General features: G+C 43.3%; 1 protein-coding gene across 1 annotated transcript in view; it reads left to right on the forward strand.

Moving 5' to 3' along the window:
- The window catches only part of LOC136424846 (large neutral amino acids transporter small subunit 4-like), a 39,365-nt gene that overhangs the window by 13,526 nt on the left and 10,197 nt on the right, over positions 1 to 15,642 (forward strand). Inside the window, exons 2-6 of the mRNA XM_066413523.1 lie at positions 10,399 to 10,606; positions 12,206 to 12,282; positions 12,632 to 12,768; positions 13,792 to 13,838; positions 14,576 to 14,652. Coding sequence (XP_066269620.1) covers positions 10,447 to 10,606; positions 12,206 to 12,282; positions 12,632 to 12,768; positions 13,792 to 13,838; positions 14,576 to 14,652 — 498 coding nt within the window. The 5' untranslated portion in view covers positions 10,399 to 10,446. The remainder of the gene's footprint in view (positions 1 to 10,398; positions 10,607 to 12,205; positions 12,283 to 12,631; positions 12,769 to 13,791; positions 13,839 to 14,575; positions 14,653 to 15,642) is intronic.

Below are 15,642 nucleotides of genomic sequence, written 5' to 3' on the forward strand. Positions count from 1 at the left end.
TCTGTTCTATTGCACTCGGTTTCTTGTAGCTACGTAGCTCGGCCGCAAGAAACCGACAACTAGTGCATTAGAACCGAAATTCCATAAGAAAAAAAGCATACAACGAGCATTAAAAACGACTAGTAGAGCCTGCTAAGGAGGCTAGTAAGTAAAAAATTGCGTACATGCGCCTTTCGCTTCAGGGCTTAGCATTGTGTTTCTCCGTTCGTCCATGTGTTTGCGCTGTGGAGTGGAAGTATGTAGAGACCTGTTGATAGACATGGGCCTGTTTACCTTTCGGAGATACAAATAGCCTTCCGCAGGAGTTTCTGTCAGGACAAGTTGACCCAAGTCAGGCCGTGTCCTGAAGAGAGTGCTGAGTAATGACAAGCTCTACAGTCAAAACTGACCACTCAGGGGACTGATAAAATCTGTTGTATAGGGTCAGGTGGTCACTGTAGACGGGGTTCTTAAAGCTTGTGTCGATGCGAAAATTGTCTAAGGTATGTACAGGTGGTCACTGGTGGTCTCCATTACAGGTTTGACTCTTAGTACAGGTATATACGAAGAGGCAGTGATAGATTCTGATATACTGAAAGTCTGAAACCTTGGGGCGTCATTTACAAACCTACGGTAGATGCTTTGACCTTCAAAAGTTTAAAATCAACGATGAAGTCCGACCCCCACCCACTCCACACCAATGCGTACGTTGATAACATGAAGGCAAACCATATATAGAGCTACGAAAGCGAATGTGCGTCAGTACAACCAGTAAGAACTTGAAAAGCAGCGATCTTAGGACTTCATTACTCTCATTTTCAAACAAGAACTGAAAAGTGAGAGTACCATTTGGTGCACAATGGGTCATTGAAATAAACTTCAATTAAAAAGCAAGATTATCCCGGCTAACTCATGCTTCTGACATTTTAATGGACCATTACAAGGCGTTGTCGACACCATTTACTCACGGAATTCGAATGGACCACAATTAAAGTTGAGTGATGTAATTGCTTCGTTGACCCACTGACGGCAATACTCATCCATCACGCGAGATTTTACGAGACTTCGGAAGTACGAGATATCGAACGACAGAAGGTCAAACGTTCAGCAGGAGCATGAGAAATAATCGATTCGGGAATCACTCCTGATGATGTTCATTTTCCGCTGCCATTTGTCTGAAATTTAAGAGCGCACTTAGAGTTTGTCACCGAAGCGACAACGCGCGAAAGTACATTCATAGCCCTAGGCACCTCTTGTTTTTCCATGCGCGTCCGTTTGACAAAGCAACCATTGGCGCAGCGCAATGCATAAACATAATGTTGGGATAGAGCGAGGAACGGAATGACTATTACCTTCACATTTTGCGTTGGTAGATGTTCTTTGAACCTACAATGGCGTGTGTGTATGCCCCTCCTTTGATAAATGATATCCTACAAAAACACATGGCTTGTGTTTGTCGGGAGTATTCTACCCTTTGTGTTTAAACAAGGAGGTTAATAAACATCCTTGGTTCAAAGCATGTACAATCGTCAAAAAACTTTAATGAGTACAGCGGGAGGTGGCTAAGAGCATAATAGGGCCTGTCTAAAACAGGTGTCGACTGTCGAACCATGGTATGACAAAGAAGCTGCTGACATGGCCATATTTTTCTCTTCTAGCGGAACTAGCAGGGAAATTTGATATCTTATGTAATCACCCTCGCAGGAAACCCTTTGTTTTACCACATGAGTCACAGTCTAAATTTCTTTGTTCTTGTGTCAGAACTTTAGTTTCTGCTCGTTTGTCGGCAAAACATCCAAACAAAGAGATTCCCGTTGGTTTTCACCGACCCTTAACAGTGATTTAAGGGCTGAAGATTATTATGGTTAAAAAGTCGCACAATTGCAAGAAATTCGAAGTTCGTTCTCACTATCTCGTCTATATCTAGGTAAAACTGTTTCGGATTCCCGGCCTTCACGAAGAAAGTAAGCCAAGCGTTTTTATTATATGGCTGAACCTTTGGGCAAACTTACCCTTTATGAAATGATAAGATTGTCTATCTCGGTAATAAAGGTAGCGATAAGATAAAGGTAAACGAAGCCGCGCTATTACCGAAGGCTCCTTATCCTTCATCGTTAGCATGGGACGTAATGGGGAAACTGATATCGATGCTGGCCAATAGGGACTTCATCTGACATGTCTTCTATCTGATAGCCGCATTAGCTTGTTGCAGACAATGGGATTTTGTACAGAGATACTTCATGCTATGCACACAGTAGAAAACTTGTTTTTTTTACGCTTATTGTTTGCAAAACCTGCAGCGAAGAGAATTACTTCAAAGTTTTGTTATGTAACTCACAGCCGTCATTGCGTCAGAACGCCTCGTCTTCTTCCGCACAATTTCTCATTACGGGTCCTTATAATCATCTTACTCGTGAAAGGGACCGCTCTCTATATGCGCTCCATGGCTCTACTAGGTACGTCACGGGCTTTTGAAAACATCACAGCCATTCAAATCAGGGATCTGCTGCAACCCTCTGAGCAAATCTCCGCATTACCGTTTGGCTATCCCGTCATGCCCCGCCGCAGTCTGTTGCTAGGCAGATTTTCCATCTGTAGTGGGTCGATACTACACAGGACGTCCTGCCTCTCTCATAGCCTCCACCAGGCCTTCCTACGGGGGTATAGATCGTAGAATTCGGCTAAAAGGGGAATAATTGGTCAGGAGAGGCAGTCCACTGGAAGGTTAACATTTCTAATCCTATTAAAAACTGCACCTGCAAATGAAACCCTATTGTGGCAAAACATACTCCCCTGGCAAATGTTCTCCCTTATTAGTCTGGTAGCTTATATTGTGTGAGTCTGGTAGCTTATATTGTGTGGAGTCCACCATATCACAACTTGACACAAGCTTAAGGAGAATCCAAAAAGTGCTAGTTACCTGTGTTACAAAATTGAAATTTGATGAAGTTTGAATTATATCTTACCTTGCGCATGGCCTTACGCGTGACAGGGGTTTTAATTTAGGTCATAAGGAGATGCGTGGCTCACGTGTGTTTCAGCGTGCTTGGAATCAAGATAAGTAGGATAAATAAGTAGGATAAAGCTGAAGTAGATAATTGACAGGTTTTGTTTGACTTCAAGGAGTATAATGACCAGACTAGTGTTAGATTTGTTCTAGCCTGAGTGTCATCAGGCCTTGTTGTTTGTTAGTTTACCTGGGCTCCCATTCTCACTCCTCAACAACTGTTGGTTAGGGGGGAGTACTAGCATTAGAGCTCCGGTAAAATAACTAGGATGGCACTCAGGCTAGTTTTGCTCTGATATGAAGTTGAATGTATATAGTAGATCAATTAATACAATGATAAAAAGGTCATTAGATTCAAGAATAGTTTTGGATGGTCCTTTCCATATACTAGTAGCTAATAGGTAGACCATCAAACCATCTATGTTTGAATGTAGTTTTTTTATCCGCTCAAATGTTTTTAATGCTAAAACGTCTCAAGCCATTGCATTGTACTGTTATTTTGGTTGTTTGTTTACTTGTGGTCTCGGTATGGTACGAGCCATTCGTGTCCGCCTGTCAACAGATGTCGCGTATTGACATGTTTTCGTGTTAGGTTGCCATTTTGAATCGTAGGCACAGCATGGTGTGAGTACAGATATGCGGGCTATTCCATACAGTTTTGGCTGTGCTGTTGTTTTGCTGCTGATAGCCTGGTAACCGCATTCTAAACAGGCCGGCCTCGGGGTGTTTTACCGTCCCTTCTATTGCTGTAACGTTACTTATGTAGTTGAAACCAACCCCGTAAAAATTTCCCCGGCTTGCGCTAATGAACTGGGCAGACTCGGGCAACACACCCAGCACCGTAGAGATACCGGGAAGCTCACGATGGTATGGTTACCAGGCTAGCCGCTGTATTTGATCGCTTGTTGTGCCAACACCTGTTTGTCCTGCAAGTCATGAGCAGTGGACCCTGTGTCGCCTGGAGTTGGCCACGGCTTTGTGTTTGGGTTAAAGTTCGTCTTGACCCTTTGGCCCACTTCAAAAGGCTTTTCAAGGACACCCCTCGATCAAGTGTCAGTGAGGTCCCCCTCTTGGCCATTATTATCGCCTTAAGAGGTACTCTCCAAGCAAAGGTTAGGCTCCGTCTTTTTTGACGATTTCTAGGCATTTTGACGGCCTTTCTGCTGTGTCAGTTTTTCTTGGTATTATGTATTGCCTTACTCCAAGCAAAGGATACAAGTAGCTCATATACTACAAAAAATGCACCAATATAAAAACTGACAAAATAGAAAGGCCTAAAAAAACAAATAAAAAGACGCTCAAAATAAGCCGGAGCCTAACATCCACTTATAGAGTATCAAAGAGCAACAACAACGCCGATTTGTAAAAGTAGAACGGCTGTGTATAATATTGGTGAATGGATAAAGCCGCTGTCACTCAACAGAGGATGTACTGCTGTGGTCTCTCTCAATGGTCTACAATAAGTTAAAAGTTAAAGTACTCCCCGCACCGAAGGTGCATAAGGCGGCGCCCATCTCCATTTCTGTAGCCCTAGGCCACACAACTTTTGTGCAAGTCACTACAGCAGGGGGCTAGTCCACTGGTAGTGAAGTGTGTTTAACTTCCATACCCTTTCCCAAATGCTGAGTGCTAAGCAGAGAAAGCAGTATGTACCATTTTTTTAGTCTTTGGTATGACCCGGCCGGGGTTCGAACTCACGACCTACCGCATGCAAGGCGAACACTCTACCCACTAGGCCATTGCACCGGTTCTAGGCCATTGCAATGGTCTACAATGACCTGCATTAATGTCTTCTTCTAGTTTATGAACTCTCCACATATGAGCATTTCTTTATTACACTGGTGGCAGCGGTGGTAATCTCCAAGCAGATGTAAGGATGGGGCTCAGTCTCAGAGTTTCATGCGTGTGTGTTTTTGCGACTCTTGAAGCCGATGGAGACTTAAAACGTACGAAATGTTGCCAAAACACGCATCTGCATGGCATAGCAACGGGGCAGCCTTTGTTATATGTCTGTGTTTGCCACGCCATCGGATAAAGTATGCGTTTACGCTTGTACGACATTGTTCGAAAATAAAGAGTACCAAACCAAAGGTAACATATCCGGAACCCTTTAGTCGTGACGTCCGGTGATTAATTAGGGACCTCCCTGCTTGTGCAATTGTACCAGTCATGACCTTAGGAAGAGGTCAGACGGACGTCATTTTGACGAAAGGGGTGCGTCACATATCAGGTTCCAACAGGTGATCGGTTTTGTTTGCACGTGGAGCACCTGACACCCTTGGTCAAACATCCGTCTTTTATCACCTGCCCACCCCAGCAGCTTGACGCCTACGTCTGTCGGGGTTCCCTTCGTGATGGGCTTTTCAGAGTAGAAATTGGTGACGCAAACTACGTAAAACTAGAAGCCGGCCGGTCGAGGGACGGCCTTAGCAGGCTGTTGCAGCATTGAAATCTGACGTACCCTAGGTCATTATACGGCAAACAGTGTGACTTCTACATCTATGTGTTCTTTGCAAATCATTGACCCTTGCTTTCATTGATCTGTGTGTAAAAATCGGTAGGCGACGCGCTTATACAGAAGGGACTACCCACCTACTGTGGTTTTGCCTGAGAGTCGTTGGAAACCAGGCGCACTTGCAATTAGTTCTACGTCCATGTATTTTGTTTTTAAAGTGTAGCTATTGATGAAATACGTCCAAGCTATGTGACTTTAAGGAAACTGAGAGACAGGTCTACATCAATCGTGAGTTATTCAACTATTCTAATAGATGGGGACTCTAAACAGCTTTACAAGGTTGTGAAATGTGATTATGAAAACTGCGCGCGTGTGTGTGTGTGTGTGTGTGTGCACGTACGCACGTGTGTGTTTGTGTATGCGTGTGATCTGGTGGCTGCCATTGCCCACCTTAGGCTGTACACGGTAAAAACGACATTACTAGAACACCGTCTAAAGCCTAGAGACAAACACGTCCTCATGAAACCACCTGGCAAGCAGACTTCCTATGCTGGATACCGGCCAATTAGTCCATATGTCGAGCTTGTTACAAGCTACTTTTAAACGCCCGTGGAGTACCTTTCAATGGGCCGTGAGTTTCTATCCGCGTAACGCCTCGAGGATCAAGAAAGGACAATGACTGTACATTGCTGTCAGTGTGCTAGATCATTCGTCTCCTAGCATATGTGTTGAGAGGGATAGTAACTTGTCCCGTTTTGTCTGGGAGGGTGTGTCTTGTATGTCAGGAAAGCTGGTGTTGTGATATCTGCTTGAAATGTACATTATCTAGTAAATTTGGAATCCTAATTGACAGGCACGCATCCAATTGGCAAGCGCACTCTGTCTCCACCATCTTGTCTTCTTGCGTAACGTCAAGGTCAAAACCGATGTCCTTGGTTGTTCATTTGGCCTTAGGCCTGGACATAAGTCGACATTCAGTCTGCCATTCGCGTCCTTGTTGTTGTTGTTCGTTAGGAAGTGTGAATGGAGGCTGTGACCTTCACACATGAGGTTTACACAGTCAGGACGGGCGGAATGACCTTCAGTGATTCGTTGACCATTCGATTTTTTTTAGGGTAGCGAGTGTAGGAGCCCCGGTAGATATTAGGATGGCACCCAGGCTAGTATGTGCAATCTTTATATGGTAGAGTTTGCTGTCATTTTCTAAAGATAACATTTTTCACTTTTTACTGGAAGGTACCGGTGCAGCTGGGTTTTATCGGGAAAATCTTTGTCCCGGTCAAACAAGTATTAATGATATGTCCATGATCTGGATTTTGCACCAGAACCTTAAGTTTGTTTATGTTATACTGTCAGTTCTTAATTATTGAATAAATGTAATACAACATATCATTTGATATAGACAGAGACGAACGCTATCTCACCCAGTCCCTCTTCATGCCGATGTTGCCATTGGATTACATCACAGTTGTTTGTTTTATCTAACCGCCCTGCCCCTGACCTCAGCGGTCCCGTCCATCACGGCGCCCTTGCACGGCGGCGAGCTGCCAACATAACTGTCATGTTACACAGTCCACAATCCATGTCGTCTCCACATGAACCGGCCAAGCAGAAGCGGCGACACAGGGTGGGCAGTTCCCCCCCCCCCCTACCGAAAAATAAATCCTCCACCTCCAAATTAAGCTTTTGTATACTTTCCACTAATAGGGATTTCGTAAAACTTACTTAAGTCTACTCAGGTCAATTTGCCCCTCAAAATGCAGGAAATGGCGTTTAAGAGTGTCAAGATTTCACAGTTTTCCCGGGGTAGCATGTCCCCCGGACAACCATAGGATTGCCGCCAATATCTTGCCCCACATACAAATTTTCCTGCTGCCGTCTCTGCCAAGTTTGCTTGGCTGACAACAGATCGAGAAAGATATAGACTTAGAGCAAATAGTTCGATAGGGTGGCCTCCTCTGCATTGCGACTAGACTGTCGTTTGAGCGCCTGCGCTACGAAATGATGTGTCCTTGAATCCCGCGACTCTGCTTTGATTGGACCGCTCACAGTCCAACCAGCTTCTATGATTGGTCACTACATTTACTATGAAGGTTCTAGAGGTAGAGTATGATATTGGGCTTCAGACTTAGGGGTACACGTGGGAGACGACTCCGCGAGCATAGACGGTTTATAGGTAACAAGAATTTCCCAATTCCTTCTTGTTCAACTTTTATTTAATCTTTTCTACCTGGCATGTTCAATTTCACCCCTATCTTGTCTTTTTCTGTATATTGCTCTTTTTGGTAATATATTTCATGGATAGGAAGCTATTTTTGTTATGTCTATTCATGCCCTGGTTACCCACTAGTTTTATTCTATTCTATTCTTTTTTTTTTTTTAATTCTATTCGACTTATACAATAAGGAAAACACTATTCACTAACTATTTCTAGCTTGATGACTATATTCTAATTAACCGGCCTAGGGGTGTCTTAGCGGCCCCAGTCCTGCTAAGCATTTGTCTTTTTCTGTCATCCTATCTTTATAGCCGGGCTTTATAGCTAATTAAGACCAACACCATAAAAAATATTCCCCGTCGTGCGCTACTGAACTGGACGGGCGTGCAACACTCCCAGCACCGTAGAGTTACCCAGGATCTCCCGATGGTATGGTTACCGGGCAAGACTGCGGCGTGATATTCCCACTTCTTACCATGGCCACGCGGCCCTATATAAAGATGACCGTCCGGACGCTCGGTCACTGCAGTGTCACATTTCACTTTTCTTAAACCTACCGCGACACAATATGTTGGCGGGAGCTATTAGAGGCTCCTATCGGCCGCCTGGGGGGATGAACATCAGGCGATCTGTCAAGCGATTTTAAGTCAAACTTATCTGCGTTCTGGTAAACCTCTGACCTTAAGAAGGTATGGCTCTGCGGGAGGTCGGGTTTCTTGCTTAAGTGATTTCAACGTTACTATTTTTATTGGAAAGTCAAAAACTATACTGTACTAGACAACCACCCTCTAGCAATAAAGCCAAAAGTTGTGAGCCGGTTATGTAGTTGCATGCATGCTGGAGGCTCGTTTCTAACACGTTTTTATTTTCGGTCGGTCGTCTGCATGTGAGTGCGTAAAAGAGACTACTGTTGGAATAATAGCTTTCTTAAAAATACAATAATTTAGTATATACTCCAGACAGCGAAACGCTTTTAACAATGTTTATTTCTATTTCTTTTAGACTGCAAGCTTCATGTAGATTAAGATCATATTTGGCTGCAAATGTCGTGGTCCCCATATGGCTGTTCTATTCAAGGCATTTGTATTGGCCATGAACTGAGCTTGGCAAGGCGAGCTTTTCCATTTGGCTGCTGTTATGCGAAGTGCGACGAGAGGTCCTGTATGCTTATAATCGCATCTGATAGGCGAGAAACTGTGCAAAATGTTGAAATGTGTGTGGAATGCAGACGTACATGTACATGCACATATGTAGACAGTGTACCTCCGACTGGATTTATGTGCTGAACAATTCTTCTATTTGCTACATGCTCATGACCACGCTTCTGCTACTACTGTACTACTTCTACTACTATCGGTCACTTTATACAGACACATAATGCGCAGGCCAAAATTACAAACCAACAAGTGCATAAAAAACAGCTAAAACGGTCGAACCATACAGCTCAATAGTTCATGAAACAGTTATTTTCCAGGAGCCCAGTTTCTGTGACTGTAAACCGTTTGAACGCATCTGTTACAAACCGTGAAATTGATTTTTTTCAAACGAAGATGAACTGGAGTCAACTTCAGTTTGATATGATAGAAGCCAATCTTGTGCGTGTGGACGGAGGTATATTTGGGGTGCGGCCTAGCCTGGGTATCAGCTTGGGGCGTCGCCTGGGCGTTGCCAGGTCATCGGCGGACAGGGGTTTTACATCGTTAGCATAACGCACCACGTGTGTAGCAGCAAGGTCGTGAATTTCTCATACTGCACTGCAGAGAAATGATGCTGTTCAACTTCTCAAGTGTACACGCTAGTAAAAAGGACAAGAATTATTGCAATTTATGTAACTGTATCTTTCCTTGGTGCAGCTCATGGTCTTATTAGCATATTCTCTGATACTACCAAACATTCGAATTCAGTAGAAGACCGAAATCCGGTCGGCAAGGAATGTCACGCTTCTATACTGCTCTTTCGTCAATGCCCTGAATTAGCCTTGACCTTGTAGGAATGAAAAGGCCACTGTGCTTGCGCAAGGCAATAAAGAAAGGACCGGAAATAAACTTTATGGGGGTTATAGTCGGTCACTGGGTGATCCTAGATCGTAACTATTTCAACGACGCGTCATTCATGCCATGGCGTGAGTTTACGTTTTGACGCAATATCATATCATAAATCTATGCAGACCATAGTTGCCAAATATTTCTATTCCTGGTACATACTCAGGGGCTTCCTGGAAGTGTCGTGTATGGTTGTGTAGATTGATCCAGTAGATATCTACAGACTGTGGGCGGTAGAATTTAGTGCAGACACGCAACGATAGGGTACACATCTCGGCTGCATTGACATTTGCTATCAACAAAAAGGGCCAATTTTGTGCTATTATCTCTAGATATTCCGTGAGGTTGTATCATACTAAAAAAAAGTAGTTGCCGCGTTACTGTAAGACAGTGAAGATTTTGGTACTTTTGTCAGGCAGGGTGTTCTGGAAACGTGTACGTACGTATACTTCACCAGCCTTGTTAGAAAAAAGGCCACTCGAAAATGCAGGATGACATGCAGGCTTTAACTGCTCTGATGCAGCGTTAGAGAATCTTTATGTTTTTCAAGCCTATATTCCTCCTTGAATTTTTCATCATCCACATCATCGTCTTACAGTAAGAGACCGCTTCGTATGTACAGGTACCGGTACCTACATGCCAAATCATGTTTGTTTGTTTGTGATGATTAACTCTTTTCTCGCATTACCTACCACAGGAGTTATTAACCTTGGCGGACAGGGCCACAGACTGCTTCAAGAACAAGATGGCGCCCAGCCTGTTCGAAGCCAGTCGCCGCCGGAAGTTCCTCCTCGGGACCGCCATCGCTGAGAATCTGCTCTTCTCCTTCATCCTGTTCGGCTGGGGGTCCCTGGTGCTGATGCTGAAGGCACAGGGGCTGTACAGCAAGCTCTGCACGGGGCCAGGTCAGGCGCTGTTTCTTTCTTTCTTTGTTGGGTTGTTTGTTTGTTTGTTTGTTTTTCTGAAAAAAAGTTAAACTGCAATTTGTAAGACAAGACAAAAAATCGGACGTCCGACTTACCCAAATTTTGTTGATCTGATCAGCTCCAGTCTTTGTAAAGGAATGAGCAATCCACTGCTTCTGTGAGGTCACGTTATGCAGATAGAACACGTAACTCATGATTCAGAATGACTTCTACCTCTACCAACAAATATGAATTTTCAAGTGTTGTTTGGTAGTTTTTGGTGTTTGTTTTCTTTGTCTATTTGTCCATTCCAAGAGTTTGCAAGTGACAGAAACATTAGCTAAAATAAAGTAAGAAAAGTAGTTAATTCAAATTACCAGGAATCAGTGTTGCGTCAACGTTGCAGTAAGGACAATTGATCAATAAGACTGCCTGCAATGGTTTGAGGTAGAATTAAGTACCCACGTTGTCCTTAATTGCGGTCACATTGCTCTACACATGTCGTGATGATTGTCTAATGAATCACCGCCTTGTTGACCTGAATTCAGCCCACCGGCAGTCGTTTTGATAGATTGGTCGTTGGCAAGGGATTGCTGAATTAGGTCAGCAAATGTTTTATGGTTTATTTGGGAACTCGATCGCCTGGCTTATTCTCTTCATTCCTCGTTCAATGTCGCCCTATTCTTGACGTATCACGTCTAGGCCTACGGGCTAGGGGAATATATGCACCATTCAAGAGATAACACAGTCCTTAAAACGGATTTAAAGAGCGTCGTCCTTCTCGTGAGCATGGCGAAGGCCTAGCATGTATATAAATAACTACATCCGAGCGTCGTTTGGCCGGCGTGCAGTTCCGAAGCAGTAAAGTCCAGTCTGACATTTCGTTTGAGCAAAGCGGGAGTCTCGCCAGAAGTTGTTTTGATATGGAAATCCGATCAGCTGTTGTCAAGATGTGTCCTTGATTTCAAGTTTTCGGAATAAATAGTTATGCTGATGACTAGGAGCGACATTTCTTCTTTACCAAAGCAGACATCGTACAGGCAACAGAAGGGCCAAGTGGTCACAGCCTGTAGTTAGTCGTAATTGAAAACGAAGGACTCTCCAAATTCAGATCTGGAAATCATCCAAGGTCCTTCCTGTTGCTTTGGCTCATCACGCGAAGACCAGTATAATTCAACTGTTGATGAGGAATCGTGGAAGCAAAACAGCTGCTGAACAACGTTTTATGTTCTTGCTCTAAGTAACCGTGAAACTCATTACCTTTTCGTATCCTTTATATCGATTTCTCATCCATGTCCATATGCACTTGCATTTGAACATGTGCAAACGAATAAGAGTCTACCTATCTGCAGAATCTGGTTAGGAGGGCCGACAACCCGTCAGGTTAACCTCGACCAGTGATGGATCACTGTTCAGACGAGCTAAAACGGGTTGACAGTCTGACATACCCGACTCCCGTCTGAAATACTATACCTAATACAATGGGAAAACCTTACTAACAATGTTGTTTGCTTGTTTGTCAACATAGCCGGAATAACTACCATACGTAGACTGTTGGGATGTTGGTTGCATCATCATGTGTCCCTGTGTTACCCACAGATGGTAACGTCACCGTCACTGCTGCACCCGCCTTGTTCCAGCAGAAAGAGGACAAACAACAGGTCCTCATTGATGAGGTGAGTAGAGCACAGCCAAGGAACTGCTGATGAAGTCTACTATGTATTTTGTATTCAGGCTCTGGTAGCTCATTTAGCACGGGCACTCACTTGCACACAAAGACACACGATAGATGAGATTAGGAGCTATTTTGCAATGTCGTCAAGACTTATCATCGTAAAAGATAATCTAGTTGCTGACTGAGAATTAAAGTTATCGTTCACCTTCTGCACACACACACAACTTTAGGGTATAGTTTCTACAGTTTGGGCCAGAGCCAATGACATGATACCCTTCAAACAATAACTAGATGACCCTTGCTGAGTAACAACAATGACCATGTACTGTTGTATTCCTCCCCGTGTGCAGTTGTCCGGGTGTGCAGCCCAGGACAGACGGTTGAACTTGGCCTTCACCGTGGGCTCCTTCCTGCTGAGCGGGATGACCTTTCCCATCGGCATGGCCATGGACAAGTTCGGCTGCAGGTCTCTGCGCATGATCGGCTGGTGAGTTCTTCCTACTTCTTGTCAAAGGCGTGAAAGACACATACATATTGGTGAAAACTGTGAGGATGTGGTGAAGACAGGAAAGATCTGATACATCAGCTCCCAAATCCCTTCAAAAGGCATGTTTCCATATCAACTCCGGTACTGAAAATCGGCGATCCTTTGGCAGTAGATGGCTTTGTATGTCGAATCTTCACCAAATGCTCATTGTGTTCGCCTTAACTGGGGAAAAGTATGAGGATATGGTAAATGTCCTTCAACTCATTATATCTGACACATCAAATGTGAGTGGAGTGAGCTATTTAGTTGGAGATGTTCGAGACTTGTGATATTGTGCGGATTTGGATGAAAAGAAGATCCCTTGCTGAGCTATAATGAAACCAAAGAAACCTGATAAGTAAATGGTTACAGAGCAAAGTGAAGGTTATTTGATTCATAGTTTACGCAAATGATTGATTTTAAAACTCCTTTTTTTCTATTTACGACTTAGGATATATTAGTGTATCATAGCTCTTACCTTTAATGTGTGGTCTGTGTGATCATTACCAAACGTAGCCGAAATACAAAGGTCTGGGCCAAGGCAGCATTCGACTAGAAATCCTTGCGGCTTGTACAGAAATAGATATTTGCTACTCTCAGGTATTTCAGTTTGGCATATTGCTAGGCAATACAAGAGAAAGCATAAGTATAGAATTGCACATGATGCAGGAATAATAACTTTATGTTACCAATAAAGTTTTGAGTTCTTTTTTTACGAAAACTGAAAACTGCGAAGATGTATGGCTAATTATAGAAGATGACGGGTCCCTCTACGCCGTGTATTACAATATCTAGCTGCAAGCACGAAATGAGAGCGAAGGGCTACGGTATATTACATTTATGTAAAGCTACAAGCACGAAATGAGGGCGAAGTGACTACGATGTAGATAGTAGGATGCAATATCTAGCTACAGGCATCGAATGAAGGCGCGGATAGTAGGATGTATGTAGTAGGATGGACTAACCCCAAGTTTGTTTCTCCAGCGTTCTTGTGGCCTCGTCATGCATCCTCTTCGCCTGGTCGGACAGAGGTAAAGACGGTTCGCTAATGGTGGCTTGTCCCCGGAACATGGGAGGGGTGTGGGGGGTGTAGATATACATGTAGTAAAAAGAAGTACATATATAAAGGCACTGAATCATTACAAAATTTGCATTGAGTCAGTAGCCTGGTACTATCCCACATGTACAGGTGTGGCATAGGGGGAGTTTTCCCAGCCCAGCTGATTTAGCTGAGCGGGCCGGTAACACTCCTAGTACCGAGAGGATCACGGGAAGACCACGGTGGGCTGGTACCAGGCAAAATAAGAAAGGAAATGGTCATGAGATGGGGATTTGTTGCCTTGTGTCTATGATGAGTGTGTACTTATTTTGTGTTGAGTTACTGGTGTCTGTGATTGTCATGTATGGTGGGTCAGGTATTGGAGAAAGCTGCCGGAGTTACATAGGTAAGACTTCACAAGTGCCCATTCCAAGACTGGAGTTCTTGAAGCTCTCTTCCTTGGGACGTCCTCACTGAAGCTTGCTTTGAGCTGACATCTCTAAAAACTTTCAAATTCTGAACACGGGATGACTATGTGGAATTTATCCTGTGGTGTGGCTCTACCTTCTCACAAAATAGTATCATTTCACACATATCTACAGAAGCATTTTAGTCTCCGCGATATTTCGCAATTCTGCTCCTTTTCTGGCAAGAGATTTCTTTTGGCTAGACTGTTGCGTTGCATTTTGGGATGTGCCGTTTATTTTACCGTCTTCCCTCCCTCTGCAGATATGTCCGACCTGCTGTTTTTGGCTGTTATCTTTAACGGCGTCGGTGGAACCATTATGGTGTACACGTCTCTGCAGGTAGGCTTGTGTTTCTGTGCTTCAACTTATAGGATAACAGTTGTTGGGTCGATGTTTTTGTCAAGTCACTGTATTCACATGGCAAAGGTGTCTGTCTTCGTCATCAGAAATGTGACGCATTTCCACCAAGAACCATTTTGGCGACGCCTCAAGGGTGGAGCCGTTAGTGTAGTACTGTGATCGAATTGCCAAATATTCTAAAATTTGCAAGCACGCATTCCCTAGGAAATTCGTTTTGGGCAATACTTTTTTTTCTTATTTTTTTTCTTATTATCTTCATTTTTGGGATGAAAATACAACTAAGGATAGCCAGTGGCTTGTACTGTACAATTCTAAATACAACAATTATACATTACATTACTTTAACATTACTCTAAGAAACTGCCACATGAAGTCGTGGCAATCTTGACAGCAGCTTAACAAAATTCGATTTAGCTACATTTGATTTGTATTGAATCTGCCATTTGCTTCTTCGAACTGGATATGTTCCATTTTACGACAGACACTCCAATAAATATATCCGTCATAGTTTATCAGGAAAATTTCAAATGATAAACTAGTTCTGAAATTTTTGTGCAACAGACACTTCAAACCATGGGAAAGACAGTGCGAAAGTGACAAAGACAATGACCCCTGGAAGAAGGAACGTTTCGGGAACCAAACAATTCAAAGTTTAGTGAGCATTGACATGGCCAGTGTTTTATACTTCACAGAGATCTATGTTTGATAACTTGCTAAGATTGCAGGTAAAGAAACAGCATTACAAGAAACAGCCTCAGAAACAAATACGATTACCTGTGTTGGTTCCCATACGTTCTTTCTGAGCTTCATGTATATTTTTATTTGAGAAGGAACAGCATAATTTTGAATGCTAAGAATTTTTTTTTCTTGTCATCTGTCAAAGTTGAGAAAAATATAACTATTATTTCTTATTCTTCTGGATTCCTTTGTGTAATGTTTTGTATCTGTCTAAGATATAGTCCAAAAGTA

The sequence above is a fragment of the Branchiostoma lanceolatum genome, chromosome 18, assembly GCF_035083965.1.
Source record: "Branchiostoma lanceolatum isolate klBraLanc5 chromosome 18, klBraLanc5.hap2, whole genome shotgun sequence".
In the NCBI taxonomy this organism is placed as follows: Eukaryota; Metazoa; Chordata; class Leptocardii; order Amphioxiformes; family Branchiostomatidae; genus Branchiostoma; species Branchiostoma lanceolatum.